Source organism: Anolis carolinensis, chromosome 4, assembly GCF_035594765.1.
Source record: "Anolis carolinensis isolate JA03-04 chromosome 4, rAnoCar3.1.pri, whole genome shotgun sequence".
NCBI lineage: Eukaryota > Metazoa > Chordata > Lepidosauria > Squamata > Dactyloidae > Anolis > Anolis carolinensis.
The window spans coordinates 17,095,867-17,116,137 of NC_085844.1; the positions used below are offsets into that span (position 1 = coordinate 17,095,867).

At 36.4% G+C, this 20,271-nt stretch overlaps 1 protein-coding gene across 2 annotated transcripts in view; it reads left to right on the forward strand.

Moving 5' to 3' along the window:
• tmem65 (transmembrane protein 65) overlaps positions 1-12,017 on the forward strand; it is a 36,859-nt gene extending 24,842 nt beyond the window's left edge. For both annotated transcript variants that reach the window (XM_008108221.3, XM_003219408.4), the window contains 6 exons: positions 1,416-1,460; positions 2,527-2,594; positions 2,892-2,946; positions 4,217-4,259; positions 5,314-5,419; positions 7,040-12,017. In XM_008108221.3, the coding sequence (XP_008106428.1) occupies positions 1,416-1,460; positions 2,527-2,594; positions 2,892-2,946; positions 4,217-4,259; positions 5,314-5,419; positions 7,040-7,138 (416 nt within the window). In that variant the 3' untranslated portion in view covers positions 7,139-12,017. The remainder of the gene's footprint in view (positions 1-1,415; positions 1,461-2,526; positions 2,595-2,891; positions 2,947-4,216; positions 4,260-5,313; positions 5,420-7,039) is intronic.
• The last annotated feature ends 8,254 nt before the right edge of the window (positions 12,018-20,271 follow it).

The following is a 20,271-nucleotide window of genomic DNA, read 5'->3' on the forward strand; positions in this document are numbered from 1 at the left end:
TTGAACATGCCAGCCAGAGATGCAAGTGAAACGTCAGGAGAAAATGCTGCTAGAACATGGCCATACAACCTGGAAACCACACAACACCCCAGTGATTCTGGCCATGAAAGCCTTTGGCAATAAATATTCTACATGCTTTTCCATTTTTCCAGAAAATAATAGCTTTGGGGAGAAAAACTTGTCCTTATCCTAATTTTTCTGGCCTTTCTCCAGGCCTTCCCATCTCTATCCACTGCTACAAATTTCTTTTCATAAGCAACCTAACATCTTTTTGTGATATTCCAGTTCCAGTTCTTGGTCCATCAATTTTCCCCTTTCCTACCTCTGAAGCAACTTTATCAGCATCGGTTAAGGGTAATGAATGCTTTCTCTAGGAGATTTTTGGAAATCAGTCTAGAAAGGGTGCTTCCAGATGAGACCTTTCTGTGCATTTGTACTGTTTTCTGACAGATTTTCCAAGAAATATATTTGAGACTCTTGTATGTTTTCATACAGTTGTTTCTATTGGTTGTATTTAACAAAATGCCCCATCAACGAGAGAGAAAAAACCAGAACAACTGCACAGCACCTTTTGATTAATAGTATTTGGAGGTCTCTAACCGGAAGAACCCAAAGTCTGTATCAAAAACACTTTTTGAATAAGGTGAAGTATCTCGAATGAATCAAAAAGTAAACTTAAAATTGTGGTATTTTATTAAAGGGGCAACAAGTAATCAACGACCCTGTCATGATCAACAGAGTGTCAGTTGGTGAATTTTAGAAATCACCACTTGGACATTGTTGCTCTAGATACGATTTGATTTAGCTTGAATGTTTCAGACTGAAATGATCAAATGCAAGATTATTAGCCTGTGACATGGTGCTTTCCATGCCTGTTTTAAGAAATGATGGGTGCTTCTCTCGTGTTGTCACTGCACAATCAAAGTAAACACTGATTTGAAACTAATCATGGAAGAACACTTTGTTAAACTATGAGCTCCATCTAAAGATAGCTAAATTGAATAGAATATAAATATTTCTCTCGTTCCTTCCCCCCCAAAAGTTGACTATTCCTTATCCGAAATGCTTGAATCTGAAGTGTTTTTGATTTCATTTTTTTAAAATGGCAATGCCCGTGTTTGGAATCCAAGTCCCAAAAGCACAAAATTCATGTAGTGGCATATACATCTTTTGCACTCAGTTTGGAGGTCATTTTGTGCAATATTTTAAATAATTTGGTGCATGAAACATTGAACCATCAGAAAGCAGATCTCAGTAATGCATGTGAACAATTTTGGATTTGGGAGTATTTTGGATTTTGGAATTCTGGATAAGGAATCCTCAATTTCTATATATAGTAAATTTTGTTAGTGAATGATTATCCAAGTATGCATGTACTTATTTTTAAAAAATCTCTCTCTCTTTTACTTATCAAGAGAAACTGGAGGTTGCACCACCATCTACTGGACAGCTGAAGCACGGTAAACTTTCAAATATCTAATTTCTAAAATTCACCTGTTGGGTGGGATTTAGCAGAAGAAGTACCCCCACTCCTCATCTGCCTTTTTAAGTTCTACCTGTTAGCCAGCTGCAGAGCAGTCATAAGTTTTCTGGACTTTGTGAAGTGGTGGAGGTATCCTAATTCCATAAGATTTAACCCTAGAGATGACAAGAATTCGGTTCTTAATTGTATGAAGCATCTCGCTTAAAATTTGCTCTCCGTGATCATTTTTCTCATTGCCAGTTATACACTCAGCTATATTAGGCAATTTGGGTCATTTGGGAACAGTAAAACTTTTCTGAATGTCACCCATTTACATAAATGTATTAGTAACAAGGTGCAATGTAAAAGTAGACTTGCAGAAAATGCTTCAGATGTACTTCACAGAAAGGAAAATCAGCCTGTTTAGCAAGCCTTGCAAATACTGATTTACTAATATAGTTGGGGTTTTTTATACAGATATACCCGTGACCACATAAAAATGTATCGGACAAAAAGGAATTGTGAGTGAAAAAAGTTTAAGAAGACCTGATCTAGAACACTCCTCCCCTTTCCTCAAATAATGAATAAATTATGGTAATCACTAAATGGCAAAAACCAAATTTGCAAAGGCAATACTTGTTCATAAGATTTGTATTTACTAGAAATAAGAGTTGGCAGATGGAGAGGCAGGAATAAATGAGGACATAAGGACATGAGGAGGCATACTGTTTCATTCAGATCTTAATAACTTTAATTGATCCTGATATACAAAGAGATCACTATTATTTATTTTTTATTATTCCACATCAACGTTTCAATGTATGGAATTGATCTGATAAAACTTCAAAGTGGCCTGGGCAAGCAGTAGGTATTTCCACATTCATAGTGTGCTGCACACATATTTTGGGTGGCTGGTTTTGTAAAGGATTGTCTAGGATCTTAACTATGTCCCAGAAGGGTGGATTTCTTTAGTGTTATACATTGGGAAAACCAGGGAATTAAACTATGTTTTGCATATGCGAATTAGAAATCTTTAAAAGCACTTCTTATGCTCTCTTTTTTAGTGTTCTTCCACAATGCAATACCTTTTGTAGGATTTGGATTTTTTGATAATGCAATTATGATTGCTGCGGTAAGTCACTTTACTTTTTGGTATCAAACTAGAATTGCATTGGCTATCCATGATATATGTGATGTCATTTAAAGAAGTTTAAAAATATATTCAGTTTTGTTTTCAAAATGTGTTCTGTAGATGTAGTACTCTTTTTTGTTTTAAAAGTTTGCTCTGTAGATGTAATTTTCCTAGAAGCCTTATGAGGCTGTTATCCCCAATGTTGTCTTGTTTTATGTAAACATCTCCTGTAGCCGCTTTTCTATGAATGTGTAATAGCAGTGAAATATTTTCTTAAAGTATTCTAATTATTTTTAGGGCACGCAAATAGAACTATCGATAGGGATTGTGCTTGGAATTTCTACTATGGCAGGCAAGTAATCTGTATTCACCTATTGTCTGTGTATCTGTTACTTTAGTTGTTTATCTGCCATCAAGCTAGTGCATAAGGGAATCTTTAAAAACATGAATTTGGTGCCTAGGGAAAGTAATTATGTGGTTTTTATAGTAACAGATAGGAATCTTGTCACCTGATGGGAATTTTGTCAAATAATTATGAAAACACAGTTCAGTGATAGACCTGTGATTTTTCATGATTTTAACAACCAAAATCAGTTTGTAAAGATGACTGAACATTACTGAACATTACTGCCAGGTATCTTATATCTGGAAGGCCCTTTTAATAATAATAATAATAATAATAATAATACTTTATTTATACCTCGCCACCATCTCCCCGTGGGGACTCGGGGCGGCTTACATGGGGCAGAGGCCCAAACAACATAGGACAAAACATAGGCATCTTAATACAAATTACACTGTAAAAAGATAAAACAGTAATACAATACTTTTCAGTCATGAAATCATCATCTAGATTCTCACAATACTTTTACCTACTCAGTGGGTAGTGATTGTGTGGCCAATGGCTGTATGTGCCCTGTGAGATCTCTTCTATAGTCTCGAGATTTAAGGACGGGAAAATAATTCTGGTTCTTTATAACTTTGGTTCAGGCAGGCTGTATAGTTTGTCTTACATCATTGAGTGGTGTTTTCCTCTTATTGTTCTTTTTCATCTGAAAGCCACTCTTCTTTTGGTGTTTTTAAATTATTCCAATTTATGTTTAGAAGCTGTTGTGGATATTTATGCAAAGGTGATGTATAAATGTTGCAGAGAATTGGAAGCATTTTGTTCTTGACCAATAATGTATAGGAAGAAACCCATGAAAAGTATTATTAGTATTACAATAGAGTCTCACTTATCCAAGCTAAATGGGCCGGCAGAACCTTGGATAAGCGAATATCTTGGATAATAAGGAGGGATTAAGGAAAAGCCTATTAAACATCAAATTAGGTTATGATTTTACAAATTAAGCACCAAAACATCATGTTATACAACAAATTTGACAGAAAAAGTAGTTCAATACACAGTAATGCTATGTAGTAATTACTGTATTTACGAATTTAGCACCAAAATATCACGATATATTGAAAACATTGACTACAAAAATGGCTTGGATAATCCAGAGGCTTGGATAAGCGAGGCTTGGATAAGTGAGACTCTACTGTATTGTTATTGTTATTATTTTTTGTTATTCATGAACTGATAACATCTCATATAATGTTTGTGGTTCTCTGATATCTAGCTGCTGCTCTAGGCAATCTTGTGTCGGACTTAGCTGGATTGGGGTAAGTTTTAGTCATATTTTATAGGCTTCTAGTATTGTTCTTAAGATCTAAATTTAATAGAAATAAAATTGATGAACAACAAATAAATCTAAATTATTAGATCATTACAGTGGCTATGAATGGCAGAAAGTTACAGTGGTTGAGATGTTAAATTGATAAGCACTCAGTGGATCAAGCATCCCCAGGGTCATTCAGTGCTAGATAGAAGTCTAAATTCAAGTTTGATATGAGTGTTTCACTTGATTAAATATGACGGCACTTCTAACTTCCTTGCATTAAAAAACCCATTCAAAGCTTTAGTACTATTCATGTAATTTCCTTCTATAGTTACTGTGTCCTGTGCAAGCTCTCCCACCCATGCAGATACAACAGTCTTTCTCATATATCAGTCTCCTCCAGTGCATCATTGCACATAGAAATCTTACTATGTGTCCCAATGCTCCAGAATAAAATGAAATATGCTGTAACAAAAGGTGCACATATATGTTTGGAATTTAAAGTGTACCAACAAAAGTGCTATGTTCTGTTAAGGAGTTGAACGTCATGGCAATTGGCAGGAACACCTGAGTAATAACAAAAGAAACATCACTTGGACCTCAGAAATACAAGCTGTAATTACAGTAGTAAAAAGTACTGCATCCTGATAAATTTGGGCAGTCTGGATTAACCTGTTTTGAAAAAGGAGTAGACTTCTTTATGGTGCATTAGTCAATTTCCTGAATTTGGCTTGTGGGAGAAGCAAGACAGAAGGGCTCATACAGCAGAATGCAGACTGCTCATATGTAATAGCTTTTTGTGGAAGTGTTGATTGTTTTACTTGCATGATGATGATGGCGGTGATTATAATAAGTGTTAAAAATACTAGCTTTTCAGTTTTGTAGGTTTAACAAAGTACTGGTTTGCAAAGTAAACTAAGAACAATCTTTTATTACTTCCTGCTTTTCTACAAACAAAATCTGAGCATATTGCACCTGGTAAATAATCTTCTTATGTGTGTTTTTGTGTATATATGTCAGTGTATTTATATATAAATATATGTTTGTGTTCCTCCAAGGCTTGCAGGTTATATTGAAGCAATGGCCTCTAGATTGGGACTCTCCATTCCTGATTTAACACCCAAACAGGCTGACATGTGGCAAACACGTCTTAGTGCACACGTGGTAAGTATATATGCCTGAATATAACTTGATTCCTAAGAAGTTGAAGTAATATCAAATATGGGATAATACAGAGTTTTCTTCAGCGAGAAGAAAATATTGCCAAAGCTCTGGGCTTGTTCAGTAGACATAATGGCCATAGTAGAGTCTGTGTTAGAGGTGTGACAACATACAACCGATGAACTATGTGCAGTTTTTGCAGGCCTCACCAGTCTCCTCATCAGCTTGGCAAAAGACCAGCTTCTGCAAATGTAATCAAACTCTGCTTTTAGGAGTGCAGTTGTGCGTCAAACCTTTGTTCTATTAAATGTAGTGACAATTCTTGTCATTGCCATAGTTATAGTGTATGCGGTGACACCAAAGCACATAAACACCCTTATTTTTTGTGGCATCCCACTCAGAATCTTTGATGTGATTCTATTTAAAAATAGGCCACACGCCATCTGCACAGCTTGCTACATTTAAGGAATTTGTGATTTTGCTCTAACAGCAAATTAGATGGTATAGTCAGACCTGTGATGTTTCTGCGCTGTCCAGTATCCATGCTTACCTCTTGTCAGTACAGATAACAAGCATCCCTTGAAATCCTGCATTTGGGTATTTATCCTGAGTATCTTCAACTTTTGCCAGTTGAAGATACTCAGGATAAATATCCTGAGCGCTCTCATAGTGGTTTGACAAGTATGAGATAGCTCCAAGTGAAATATGACTAGGCATTGCTAGATGCAAGGAGACGTTCTCTAAGTGTTTTAGCTTTATTGCATCTCAGTTGGACAGTCACTGCAAACATTATATTCTGGTAATGGCCAGGTTAGAACCTCTTTCTTTGCCCAATCCCTTTAAATTGACTTGTAAAACTGAACTTCAGTATATTTTCTGCTTTTTTGTGGTTGTTGTTCACTACAGTTGAAGAAGGGTTTAAATATTTTATCAGTCAATTTCATGGTCATCTTCACCAGAATGTGAAGGCCACATATAAATACAGTAGAGTCTCACTTATCCAGGCTAAATGGGCCGGCAGAAGCTTGGATAAGCAAATATCTTGGATAATAAGGAGGGATTAAGGGAAAGCCTATGAAACATCAAATTAGGTTATGATTTTACAAATTAAGCACCAAAAGATCATGTTAGACAATAAATTGGACAGAAAAAGTAGTTCAATATGCAGTAATGTTATGTTGTAATTACTGTATTTACAAATTTAGCACCAAAATATCATGATGTATTGAAAACATTGACTAAAAAAATGGCTTGGGTAATCCAGAGGCTTGGATAAGTGAGACTCTACTGTATTTTCAATACAGTAAATAAAATAAATGATTATGTGGCACCATCCATTTTTCTTTTGAGTGAAAGAACATTTGCTAATACTTCATGAATGTTTTCCAATACTTCTAACTTTCCACCATGATGATGAAGCTTTTTTTTTTTTAAAGTATTAATATTAACTATTTAAAAATTGGTTGTAATGCCCACTATTTTTCTGTACATTATGAGACATGATCATTCTGAAACTCTGGGCCAGAACCACATAAAAATGTTATCAAGATCTTCAGAATTGAAACTGACCTGTAGTTGGTCACTAAATTATGAACCCATTTGCCTTCTCTTTTTCTTTTTTAGGGTAAAGCTATTGGAGTGACCATTGGCTGCCTTTTAGGAATGTTTCCATTGTTCTTCTTTGGCGATGAAGAAGAAAAAAAACTGGAAGGAAAAAATTAACCTTTTTACAAAGCTCTCTATATAAACTAATGTACCTCAGTTATACAACTATGCTGTCAAAATATTTAGGATTTAGCAGACAGTAAACAATGTATAGAATGGGGAACAAAACAGCATGCCCTTTTATGGAAACACTAACTTATTGTGGCTTTGTCTTAGTACATCTTTTTATAAGGGGTTTTCATTTTTAAAATGTAAATTGTTGTGTGTGTTTCCCTTATACTGGCAGTTGACTTTTGCCATATCTTTGCCCCTCACCCCACCCAGCCCTGTGTCTCTCTATTAGGATTATTACTTTAATTGCCTGCCATCGATGTCCTGTATGGGTTTTGGGTTTGCATATTTACTTAGCATTTGGAAATGCATGACACAAGTTGCCCATGGTGCTCACTCATTAGACCTTCCATTCCAGACTTCTTGTGTAGCTAGGCAAGAGATGACTTTAGGAGTGCCTTTACTCTTTTGCTGCATTTATTGGTCCTGAACCTCTGGTTTCAAATTGTGTGCCCAAAACAAAAGTATTGTTTGAAATAGTATCTGGATATGTTCTGAATGATGGCACAATTATAGTGACTGTGTGAAGCCACTTACACATTTTTTCAGACTTTGTTATGCTGTCTCCATCCCATAATTGCATAAATGCAGCAGCTGAGAACTCCAGAGACCTAAAAATTGGCATCTGAAATAGTTTGCATGCAACACAGTTAGTGTATGATTTGGAAATGATGATTTGTTCATCAGTTAGAATTGGAAAGCTGTAGAAAATGTTTCTCTAGGGATTCATAATGGTCTCTGTACATGGATTTCTAATGCTACACACTGTCTACTCCCAATTATGTGTGGAATACCTTTTGAAAATCAGACTTAGTTGGTATACTTGTGCTGCCATCTTTATTTGATTCTCAAAAAACAGAGAGAAACAAACATTCATCTACCTTCTTGAATTTGAAGCATTTGGGGGAAAACCCATCAAAGCTAAGAGTTCTGAAGACAGTGTTGGTTTATGTAGTACTGCTTCTACTTGTTGACCTCAGGTGAAGAAAAAGCAGCATATGATGCAATGTGACACGCAGAGAGTAAGGCTTAGAGGAGAGTGAAGGAAAGTGCAAGATAAAATAAAATAAGACATAACTTTCTAAAATGTGTTACTCTGTGAAATGAATTTCAGTGTGCCACCTTTGAGCCTTTCTTGTTTTAGGAATTGAGAAGTAGTAAAGTTAGTGTCCTTGTCTCTTTGAATACTAACTGGGGAGGGATGCTGGTTTGGATTGGTCTCAGATAGCTTTTGTTTTGGTCTGGATGAGTAGATCTTACATGAATAATGTAACCTACAGAAATAAACTTGTTTACTTTTCATTTATTAGAAAGACATAAGGGGCTTCTTTTCATTTTGACTCACTGTGTTTGTGTCCACACTTGGTGTCCAATATCTAAAGCAGCTTTTGCCTGTTGGGATTTCAGTAGAGAATAGCGATCATTTGCCATGTTATGAAAAATAAATTGTAACTTGAATCTGGAACACTTATATTGAATTTCTGAATACACAAGAACAAATAACAGGAAAAGGATGGAATCTTAAGTTGTTTTATGATATTGTGTTTTGATATCCATTTTTAAACTCTTAAATTGGTATTAGACTATGAAGGTAAGCCATGTTTATAAGCAGTAAAGACAAGTAAGCAAACTTGAAGACAAGTAAGCAAACCTGAAATCAGATTAAATTGAAATCAGTGAGATGTCTCATGAAGCTAGCTAGGGAGTGAGTAGACAATTCAGCATAGTTATTCTAGAATTTGACTCTTCTCCCTCTAGCTTGTCAGCTGGTCAGGAGAGAATTGACCTGACTTGCTCTTGTGCCTTTAACAGCAGTTTGATCTGTAGATATCAGTAGATTAATTTTTCACAACATGAAGAATTATTATCACTTTATTAGTGCAGTGCTCACCATTTAAAAGCTCTATACATCTTGGACCCTATGATTCAAGGACTGCCATCTTCTACATGAATCTGTTCGTACAGAAAAAAAAGAACCATAGAATCCTAGAAAGACCCTTTTCTACATGCTTTTACCTTCAGAAGTTAGTGGATGAAACAGGACAGATTCTACTTTTGAAACCCTGTTATGTGTTACTTTACTTTTATATTGCTAGCCAAAAGCCTTTTATTTTTACCTTTTACATTTCTTGTCAGTCGTTGTTTTAGCTGGCTTCCACTCCTGTCTTATTTGTTGTAAATTGAGTTTATAGTCTTATTTCTTTTGGGTTTGTTAACTACCTAGAGACTATGCATATTTATGACTGGTATTTAAAAAATACAAAAGCACTAAATGCATCATGATCATGTTAAATGTACACTTATGAAAGTTAAACGAAGCTTCTTGCTCTAGCAGAATCCTAGTGACTGCCACACAGCAGAATTTTTAAAAGCGTATTTCAGTAAATCCATAGGGATTCCATCCCCTCCCCACTCCAAATATATTCCAAGCTAAGAAACATCTTGAAAGTCCTAAATATTTTACCTGGTCACAAAAATTGTGCTTCAGCCTTTGCTGTCCTACAAAATAAGCATTATGTTGAAACTACAGTTTGAATAAGAAAGTGGCAATTGTCTAATAGTAATGGGCAAACTGTGGTGCATGGCGTACACTTAGCCTACATCGGGTGGCAAGTTGCAGCTGTAGATGCCCCTGAGATTCCATTATTCCCCAGATTATATAAAAATATCATGAAATAGATACATTGTCCACCCTGGAGACTTCCTCGACACTGTCTTCCTGGAGGCTACATAGAATAAGCAATATCTTAAATCCTCCTCCAAATCCCAGAGGTTTGGGGCTGATTTTTCAGAGCAAGAATAATAGCTGTACTCTATATGTCAGAGGTGGACAGGTGCATAGGATTCAGATTTTCTAGGCCTTTCAGACCCTGCATGTTGACCTCTTTTGTTCAAAATCTGAAGTGATTATCCAGTTATTTCTGTTTCGGAAAGATGATTATTTCAGGTCCCTTCAAAACTATCCCCCACCAAAAGCTTCAATGGCACTTGAGGGCTTATGTGGCATGCAGTTATTTGATTTAAAGATGAATATTAATAGAAAAGAAATGTCTGCTGTTCCAGAGCCATTGGTGACCTGGACAATTTCTACCCCTGAAATATACAGCCATCTTTCATCTGACTGCACAGATGCAGTTTCTCAAGTTGCTCCTGATATGGAAAATAAAATCTGACTACAACTCTGGTAATAACCTGAACATAGCATAGCTTTTCAGGTCATAATGCTAGATGTTTGGAAGCCGATCTGACTATAGGGATCTACAGAAGGAGATGAAGAAGATGGAATGACCTGAAAGAAGAAGAAATCATTTTTTTACCATGCTTGTTGCACTTCCCCTTTCCATATAAATCTGCATTTTCCAGCATGAATTCCCAGGTACATATTTACTGCAATTGGGAATATCAACTCAGGAAGTTGACTATTTAATGAACTCCTATATTCAATATAAAACAGTAGATGAATGTATGCAGCTCCACTGTACACTGATTCCACCAGGTTGTATTTGTAAAGTTTTGAATGACTGCAGCTTCTACTGAAATAATTTGTTGACTTTTCTCAAATATTCTTCTATTTTTACCTCCAACTTATTTTAACTTCCCTGCAATATAAGGTATTTGTGTGGTGGTAAGGCGACTAGAAGGCATACACACACACACACACACACACACACACACACAATATCCAGGGAGTAATCTGCTTCCTATGACTTGACTGACGATCTGGAATACTAAACTTTTGCCCATACTTTTTTGTTGAAATGAACTAAATCCTAGTCAAAAGTTGGCTAGTGTATTTGTTTGCATTATGAAATGTACTATCAAGTTCCTATAATGTAGTTCATTGGTTTATGCATGTAAATTTGATGCAATTTGTTGATCTTATATGTCAAACTATTGTACTGAGACCAGTGTTTTTAACAAGAAAAAATTAACTAAATCTTATAAAAACATGTGTTTCTGTATTAAGTATTTCTTGCCCTGAAATTGCAATATGATCTAAACTAATTCTTTGGATCTGTCAGGTAAACAACTTGTGATATTTAAATGGGCCATTAGGATCAAGGAAGAGCTCCAACTGGCAGTGTCAGATAGGATTTCAAATTGTGTGTGTTATATTAGGAGATGTAAGCAACAGTGTTTCGTCAGACAAAGGTAATATGACCATTCAGTCAGCAAGATAATAAAGTACTGTAGTAATCTATAGTACTTGAGTTTTCTTGTGGAGAGAAAAAGCAGAATATAGATGATGATGATGATGATGATAATAATTTAATAATAATAATTCTCTATTATTAATCCAAAGCTTCACCTCATTATACTGCAGATTTCTTCACATAAATGGGAGGGTAGGAAACAATAAGAATGTAGTATGGAAAATGTTGAAAATTTTTTCCTCAGCATGGAATGTCAGGTAATATATATTACCTGACATTCCATTCTGAGGAAAAAAATTTCAATTTATATAAAGTAGAGCAAAGCTAGAGTGAGAAGAAAGAGTTGTAGGATTTAAGTAGCAAGAATATATCAGGTGCTAACTAGGATCAAATTTTATAATATATGAAATTCTGGCAGCAGGACCTGCTGAAATTCTTCTTTCATTTTTGCTAATAATGTACTTTTGCCTTTGGTCTCTTTAATTACATTGATTTATGTTTTGGGCCTAATTTTTATATATACTCATGATTTTGAAATTAGCAATGATTCTTGAGGCGGAAAAAGGAAATAGACCTTGGATTAAAAATACACATCTTAATGAAATTACTGACTCAATATGTCATGGTTGCCAACATTTGCTTTTAAATAAAGGAATAAGTATGAAATTTGAGGACCTTCTTTATAAAATATTCTGTGTGTAATATCATAGGCTGTGATCCTTTATGTCACCTGTGTTCAGTATTTCAATATAATGACTGCTTAGACTGGAGTGTGGAACAGAATAATGCACCTACTAAGTGTGAAATGTAGCATAGCTAAGGATGATTTAAAACCTGCACATTGTCAGATATTGCCGTATGTATCTTTCCAGAACAATATCTGTTCCAAAAATGTCTCACAATTCTTGATACTTTTATTTAGACTACAAAACAGTGGCCTGAAACCAATTTTTAAACCCAACTAGGATTTGTCTGTTAAACCAATTAATTCAGTTCCATTGATTCTTTCGGTTAGAATTGGACTTGGCCTACTGTTTTTAGAAGCTGCTTGTTCTTCTAGTGCTGCATTTTGTCTTTCATCTCTGAATTCTCTGGGCAGTTTGGGTCTAACAGCTGCAGGTTTCACTTGCCAGAGATATGAACTCTTTGGAATGCATTTTTGTGAAATGTATGGCTACAATCACTTTCATTTATAGAAAAGAGCAATAAATAGAATTCTAATCCAAGTTATACACATCTTGCCTACGTTTATACATCATGCAACATTTTGGGGAGATGCTCCTGTGAAAATGCTACAGTGATTTCACAGAAGGAAATGTTTCGTGCTCATCAGTCATCTTTGCTAAAGTCCATTTCAGGGTAAGCTCTGCCTTTTATCACTTTTTCTCCTTCACTTTGATCTTTTTTTAGAATCACAGTGATTGCTCCTGGCTTGATAAGTGTAACCTGTATTAATGATGATTCTCCTTATAATCCAGTGCATCAAAGGTTGTTTCCCCAAGGAATAGATTCTGAAATAGTTGAAAGAGAGTGAGTTCTGAGAGAATTAGGGAAAAAGCAAAAGGTCTGTTAAACTAATTGAAATTTCAATTAATTTGTTAGTTATTCATGTTTTATTTCCCTCCAATTAACTTAAGATTGTCTATATGTCTTTCTTATTCTCAACGACTGTGAAGACTATGTCAGACAGTCACCAATCTGAGTTTCATAATTTGATGGGAACTTGAGTCCGGATCTCCCCAAACTGTGCCCAATACTAACCTTTATGTGACTTACAGTACTGTATGTGTACTTTTAAAATGCATGTAAGTTTTTCTAAACACCAATGGCACTTTCTCTGTCCAAATACTTGATACAGTAGAGTCTCACTTATCGAACACTCACTTATCCAACATTCTGGATTATCCAACACATTTTTGTAGTCAATGTTTTCAATGCATTGTGATATTTTGGTGCTAAATTTGTAAATACATTAATTACTACATAGCATTACTGCCTATTGAACTACTTTTTCTGTCAAATTTGTTGTATAACATGAGGTTTTGGCGCTTAATTTGTAAAATCATAACCTATTTTGATGTTTAATAGGCTTTTTCTTAATCTCTCCTTATTATCTAACATATTCACTTATCCAACGTTCTGCCGGCCCGGTTATGTTGGATAAGTGAGACTACTGTACTTTCGATTTGAAATTAAGGGCGGGGGGGAAGAATCCAAGCAACTATTTTCAGAAATGGACAACTGCTGCAAGTTCCTTGACAGAATCCCTCTATTATAATAAGGATGTGATCTAACTACTGATTTACTGAATGCCCAGTTTCTGTATTAGGGAATTAATATTTATTTTGCAAAAGTAGGGCTGGCTGATAACTAGAGAATGATTATTTTGTCATTCTCTGCAATATATTCCAAACTGTTGCATATCTTTGTAATAATGTGTTTTATGCTCTTCTCTGGGGGAAAGGGGGTCAAGCTCATCGGTAGAAGTATCTTTTTTTGCACATCCATGCTGTATCCAGGGTGAGAATAATTGGGGCCTCTAGAAGTTGGATGACAATTTCCAACATTGATCTTTTTTTACTTTGCTGACTAGGACTATTGAGAGCTGCAGTCTAATAACAGTTTGAGGGATAGAAAAATGGAGGAGGCAGTGTCTACATGTAGAACAAAAATTAACTTTTCAAGCCATTTTTCATGAGAAATGTTCAATTGATTCCAAGGATTTACTTCAACTAAATTTAGATCCAGGTCAACTTTGTAGTACTCTTATGAAGAGAAGATCTTTTAATCTGCCTGTATATTATAGTTTTCCTGGTGCTGATTGCAGTCTGTCTGAAATTGCCTGCTTAATAGCTGCTTAGCAACAAATCTTTTGGGATATGTATCATGACACACTATGGCTGTACTTAGCCTCATTTGGGAATTTCTCCCATCCGCAGTGTTGACCTATTCTAGCTGTTGTTTGTTTTTTGTGAAAATAGCATGTAGAACACTATCAAGTCTCTCTGGCAGAAAACCCCAAGCCCTTATGGCTACAGCTTAGAGTTGCTGGCTAACCAGAGATAATTAGACTGGACTTGGAGGATTTTAAAAAATTCCTTCCAGGAAAGGAAATGCAGAATAATGCTGAAATGGTTCAGACAATTCTCAAACTAGAGCATATGCAAAAGAAGGTGCCCAAATGGTAAGAACTAGGGCAATTTTTTTTATTCTAGGAGAAAAACAAGTAGTAAAGAACATATTTATTCAGACCATAGTTCTGTCTCATCCAGCATCCAACTTACAGTTCTCCTTTATTGTCTTCTACTGCAACTGCTAGTGTGAAACATGCTGCCTTTTAGACCAGGTTTAGAAAAGTTCCTTTTGAGATTAAAACTCAGCTAGAATGACCACTAGTGAAGTTGGCAAAGAATTATAGGATCTCTAGTCTTAGAAAATAATTTTCAAGACCTGCAAACATGATTTAGTGGTGGCTGAAGCTGTCCTCTGTAAATTAAAGCTAGAATTAGTTTCAAATCTGCTGAAACCTCACTTTGCTAGTAATGATACCTCATGACAATACTTCACTAGTTGGGGAAAAAATGATGATGCTGGAAAAACTTGAAGCCAATAGGAAAAGAAGATTGCACTACAGATGAATTGTCTCAAAAAAGGAAGCGATGCCTCTGAGTCTGAAAGATCTGAACAGGGCTGTTGCTAAGGTCACTTACCATTCATAGAGTCACCATAAATGAAGGCATATAAAGATGACAAATCTGATAGAAGTCCTGTGTTTCTTTGATCTGCATGGAATTTAATTCACTTAAAGAATGCAAGTAGGAACTATCAGCCAAATGCTTGCCCTAATAGGAAAATAAGCTCTGCTTCTGTCCTCATGGTGATCCATTCATCTCCAAATTGTCATCACAATAGCCTCTGAAGAACCAATTTACCTGTAGGGAAGAAGACTTGAGAATGTGTTCTTCAAATAAATTGTTTGTTTTGTTTTATAATCTTTTTATTAATGGTGTAGTAACATGCCAAGAACAGTAGCAGTGCCAGAAAAGTAGCATATAAAAATCAATAAATAATGAATGCTTGTGTGGTCTGAATGTGGTGAACCACTCCAGCAGTTTCAATTTCAGGATTGGTAACATAAGAGAAGTGGAACAGAGGCTGACTTAACTAGTTGGAATGATACTGCCCATACACACAAATACTGCAGTGTCTCCCAGCCTTAAGATATTTTGGACTACAGCTCCCATGACCAATAGTTAGGGATGCTATATGTTGTCATCAAAACATATGTAGGGTCATATGTGGTGAAGCCTCTTATTTGAATGTATTTTCACAGGGGTGGGGGGAACATTGCAATAGTGAGGGAATAGAAAGCACTTGAAGGTGCAGAAAAATGTTGGTTGATGTTTGAAGCAGACTGAGTTTCAGGTTCTCGTTTCAAATAAACTGCTTCTTGCATGTTCAGAACTTTTGCTACATAAAAACTTAGATACGAGCCTAAATAAACAACGTCGATGTTATGGTAAGCATAGAATCAAGAAGTGTGATCATCCATGGTGGTGGTGTTTTTCAGACCAGCCTTGCTGTATTAAAAAGTGGACCTGCGTTTGCGCTTTAATTCCAGGTGGACCTGTAGCAAGGAACCTACTCAGGTTTGAAGTGCAGCAAGGAATTTGTGGGTGTTCAACGACGTTGTTGTAATTTTTTAAACCTGTTCTTCTTTAGAAGTATGAATTGCATTTTGAAGTATAAATCCCACCCTCAAGATGGGACCAACTTCCCTGGGCTGAAGAAGGTACAAATGATATCACACTATTTAAATGTAGCAAATTAAACTAGAAGTTTAAACTTAATCATCAAGGAGAGCCCTCTCCCTGTTCTCCATCCCACTGACATTCTTATGCAGTCTCTTCCGCGCTTGTTTCTTGCTGCTCGCAGAACGGCATCCACATGTTTGAGGATGAGAATTACTGATTCCCTTCAACATATGGTTCATCCATGGCAATTGTAAATAAGTACAAGTTTGAATAATTTTGTGAAATACTAGTCTCAGAAATACTTGATTATATAAACAAGTCTAAAAATAGCTAAAGAGGAAAAATTGCTAGTGGTGTATACTTAAAAACAGACTTATTTGTTAAAAGTCTTAAAAATATTTAAAGCTCCAAGCAGTAAAATGACATAGGAAACAGACTTGGGCAGATTCTTTGAAGTAAGCCTGAATCCTTTTGCAGGCAGCATAATGGCTGCGGTACAGGTTTGATGAGGTCTTGTGTTCTGACACCTGGCAGAAAAATGAGCATCATTGTTTTAGAACAGACACAGTTTCCAATTTTTAATGTCAACCCTAGACTGAGTGTGTCACACAACTAAGTCCTAATGGTTACAAATGTTGACAGGCATCATTTCAACATGCACAGAACACCAATAATCTACCCATACAAAAAAGCAATCAAAGAATGTTGCTTCAATGCCTGTCTTTCCCCTATTTCTTGCTGTTGTTTACACAAGCAATTTGTTTTCATCTATCCTACCAAGAGCATGGAAGAATTATTTGAATTACAATTTTTAAACTCGCCCAGCCATGCTTGGGATTCTGTGGTAGTGAAAAAAAATGTAATTTCCACAAAAATGGGACCCACCAACAATCCCTTTTCACTGCAAGGGGGGAAAAGGCTTAAACTTCTTTTTCTTACAAAGAGCATCTGGAGAAGTGCAGAGCCTTGCTTTCTAATTACCTCTCTGGATATTCTTTCTCCCTTATTACTCAGAGTAGAAATGAGCCTATTTTAAAGCACTTACAAAAAGATTATTACCCTAGTTGTTATATAACTAATGAAAAGTACTGTTGGCCCTCTGTATCAGATTCAATCTTCCTTGGCTTGAAAATAGTTTTTTTCCCCAAACAACAAACCTTGATTTGCCATTTTGTTTAAGGCACATGGTTTTACTGTACCATTGTGTATAATGTCACTTGAGCATCCATGGATTTTGGTATCCACAGGGGGATTCGGCAACCAAACCAGCAATTTTCAAGGGCCCACTGTACTTCGGTATTTCTCTTAAGGTAAATGTAGGTCAGAGAGAATACATTCTGCAGATAATTGAATCTTTAAGCAATTTGGGCTGTTTAGGATCATCTTCTAGGATAGCCCCATTAGAGGAATCTGGTCAAGAAACCAGAGCATGGAGTATTCTAATTTAGGAATGCTTATGGCGAAAAAGAACATAACTATTGCAACATTTGCATATACCTGACCATTCCTTTGTATCGACAAGCTGGCTTTAGGAATCAACCTGGGTGTTTTCCCAAACCTGACATATGGGTTTTACTCAGAAACATATCAGACTAAGTTAAAATAGACTCGTTTGTCTTCCAATTGTTTCCAAACTAGGGGAACCAGGCAATTGAAAGGATAGGAAGGATTAGGGGATATGAGACAGAAATGTTTCACATCAAGAAATTTTGTCCTATTTAAATCCCAATTGCTGTAACGGAAAGGGAGAGGGAATCCTGGAATATTACAACATGTACAACCTCTAAAAACATGCTGCCACTTGCAACAATGGCATTTACACCAGTAGAAAGCCAGAGCCATTGCATCCAGTAGACATTATTGGTTATACATCTCCATCAAGAAATAAATGAGCAGACAGGACAAACCCTGTCTGGTGAGATCACTTCTTTCAGGAGAGAGGGACGTTTTGGGGTGGGTCTAGCTTGCCTTTTTCCAGGACCAACCATAGAATTGTGGCCCTCCCTTTAATCAACAGAAGGTGAATAGCTACCTGACTACTACTTATTAACTTTTTAAAGCAAGCTCAAGATGCTTTGCAGCTGCAGCACATGTGTTGAAGAGATGTGCTATAGAGTCCCATGTGCCTGTGGTTGATTCAAGATCTGTAATCCAAGATTCTCTTTGACACTGTAAAAGCAAAACTGGTTCATGTACTTGGTCTGCCCTCCTTCAAATTAATGCTCTTGAGCACTTCTTTGCTTGAGATCAGACCAGGGACTTTTGCAGTATTTATACACTGAGAATCCAAACAGGGTTGTTTTTTTTTAGATGAAAGTTAGTTCAATCAACCTTGCTTCCTAGCAAGTGGTAAGATAAAACAGCATGCTGCATTAAACACAAAGGGTGTAATTTAAGTTCCCTTTCTTAATTAACATTAAACTTGTGTGATTGTACCCTGGATTGGGACTACTATACACGGTTGAGAGAATGCTCGTTCCTTTTTTAATTTCAAAATTCACAAGTGGATTTTTTTAGCATTGAAGCTAGAATCTGGAGAAGAACTCTATTGGTGACTGTCCATAATAATTAGTCAATTACATATGAACTTGGCTAATGATTTATGAGCCCAGATGCAATCAATTGAATGAACCCAAACCACAAGATTGATTTCCCAGAAGTAATTATAGCACTCCATGGTTGTTTACATGAATAGGGCTGTCAACAATAAAGGCAACCAAAAATTGCTTCCAATTTTGTCTTCAGCACCTGAGTAAATGAAAGCAGGTGTATTGGCAACAGCTTCACACAATTTGGTATCCTTGATAAAATATTCTCTTAGATTCCCTTGATCGGTGCCATGTGTGTTCTACTGGGTATTCTCACTTCACTTGTACAAAGCTCGGAAAAGTAATTTCTAAGTGACAGTTTGTGTCTCCAGCATCAGCGGAATAGTGAACTTGTCCTGAATTTTGTTCTGAACATTTTAGGAGCCATCTAAAGCGCTGAACTCCATCCTGCTGAAAGGCTCATTACTTTGGATAACAACTTTGACATTTTGAATTAAAAACCCGAAGGAAACTAACTGTCCTCCTAACATTGGAATCACCACTACTGCCTGGGAGTAACTTTTTGAAACTCAATTCATGTAGAGTTTGCTTCTGCAAAAACTCTTTCACTTGTCGATTCCCACTTCTCATGCTGGCTATGCCCTGCAAATACTGTATGCTGAAAGTGCTCTTGGTGAGCAATAAATGTTACAGGGTATGAACATTTCTTTAAACTCGAGACTTGAGTTGGTCTTGTAATATTTGTCTTGCTTATCAATAGACAGGGAGAGCACAGGGGAAGACCACAGGCACTCCTAAGAGTCAAATAACCATGTTAATAAGTATACTTGTAGTGTGGCCAAAATCAGGTGGGAACTGCTTGGCCATCCAGACGTTGCATAGCAGTTTCCAGCATCCCTACTGGCAGTAGTGACCAGGAGTTGCTGGGATCTGCAATACTGAAACGTGGAGGGCTACAATATTCTCATCCTGGTCTACACTTATGTATATAAAACATGTATGTATGTTCTGCAAATGCTCCTACATGGCTTGATGGATCTGTACCAAACTTGGTACACACTTTCTTCATAATCTAATTTAAAGTACTGGTGGGGTTTCAGCCAAAACAATCCTGTTTGGGGATGAATAAATATGTATGCATATATTTACAGCCACAAGAGGGCAGTTCAATTATAAGCTATGGGCACAATAGTCTTGCAGAATCATTGGGGACTTGGTAAGTCCTACAAAGACTAATAGCCTAATTCATGCATCCCAGGTCTCCCAACGGGGCCCAAGAACTAGTTTAGATGTTGAACAAATGGTTTCCCAACATTTCCCTCAAGAAAACTTCTTGGAAGATATCAGAATTTGATATGAACCTAAGGTATTCCACATTGGCATCATCTTTCCATGGTATAATGCTTGGTAAACTGGATGATGACAATGAACTAGAAGGCAGTAGGAAAATAGCAGGAATTCTGCAGTACAGAAGGATAGATACAGCCAAGAAGCTGTAGTCCTGAGTCAGTCAGATCTGAGCAGACCTTTTGGTGACAGGGCTCTTAGAAACCCTTGAAAGGGTCACCATGGATTGATGCAGACTTGATGACAAACAACCACAACCTGAATTACAGCCTTTG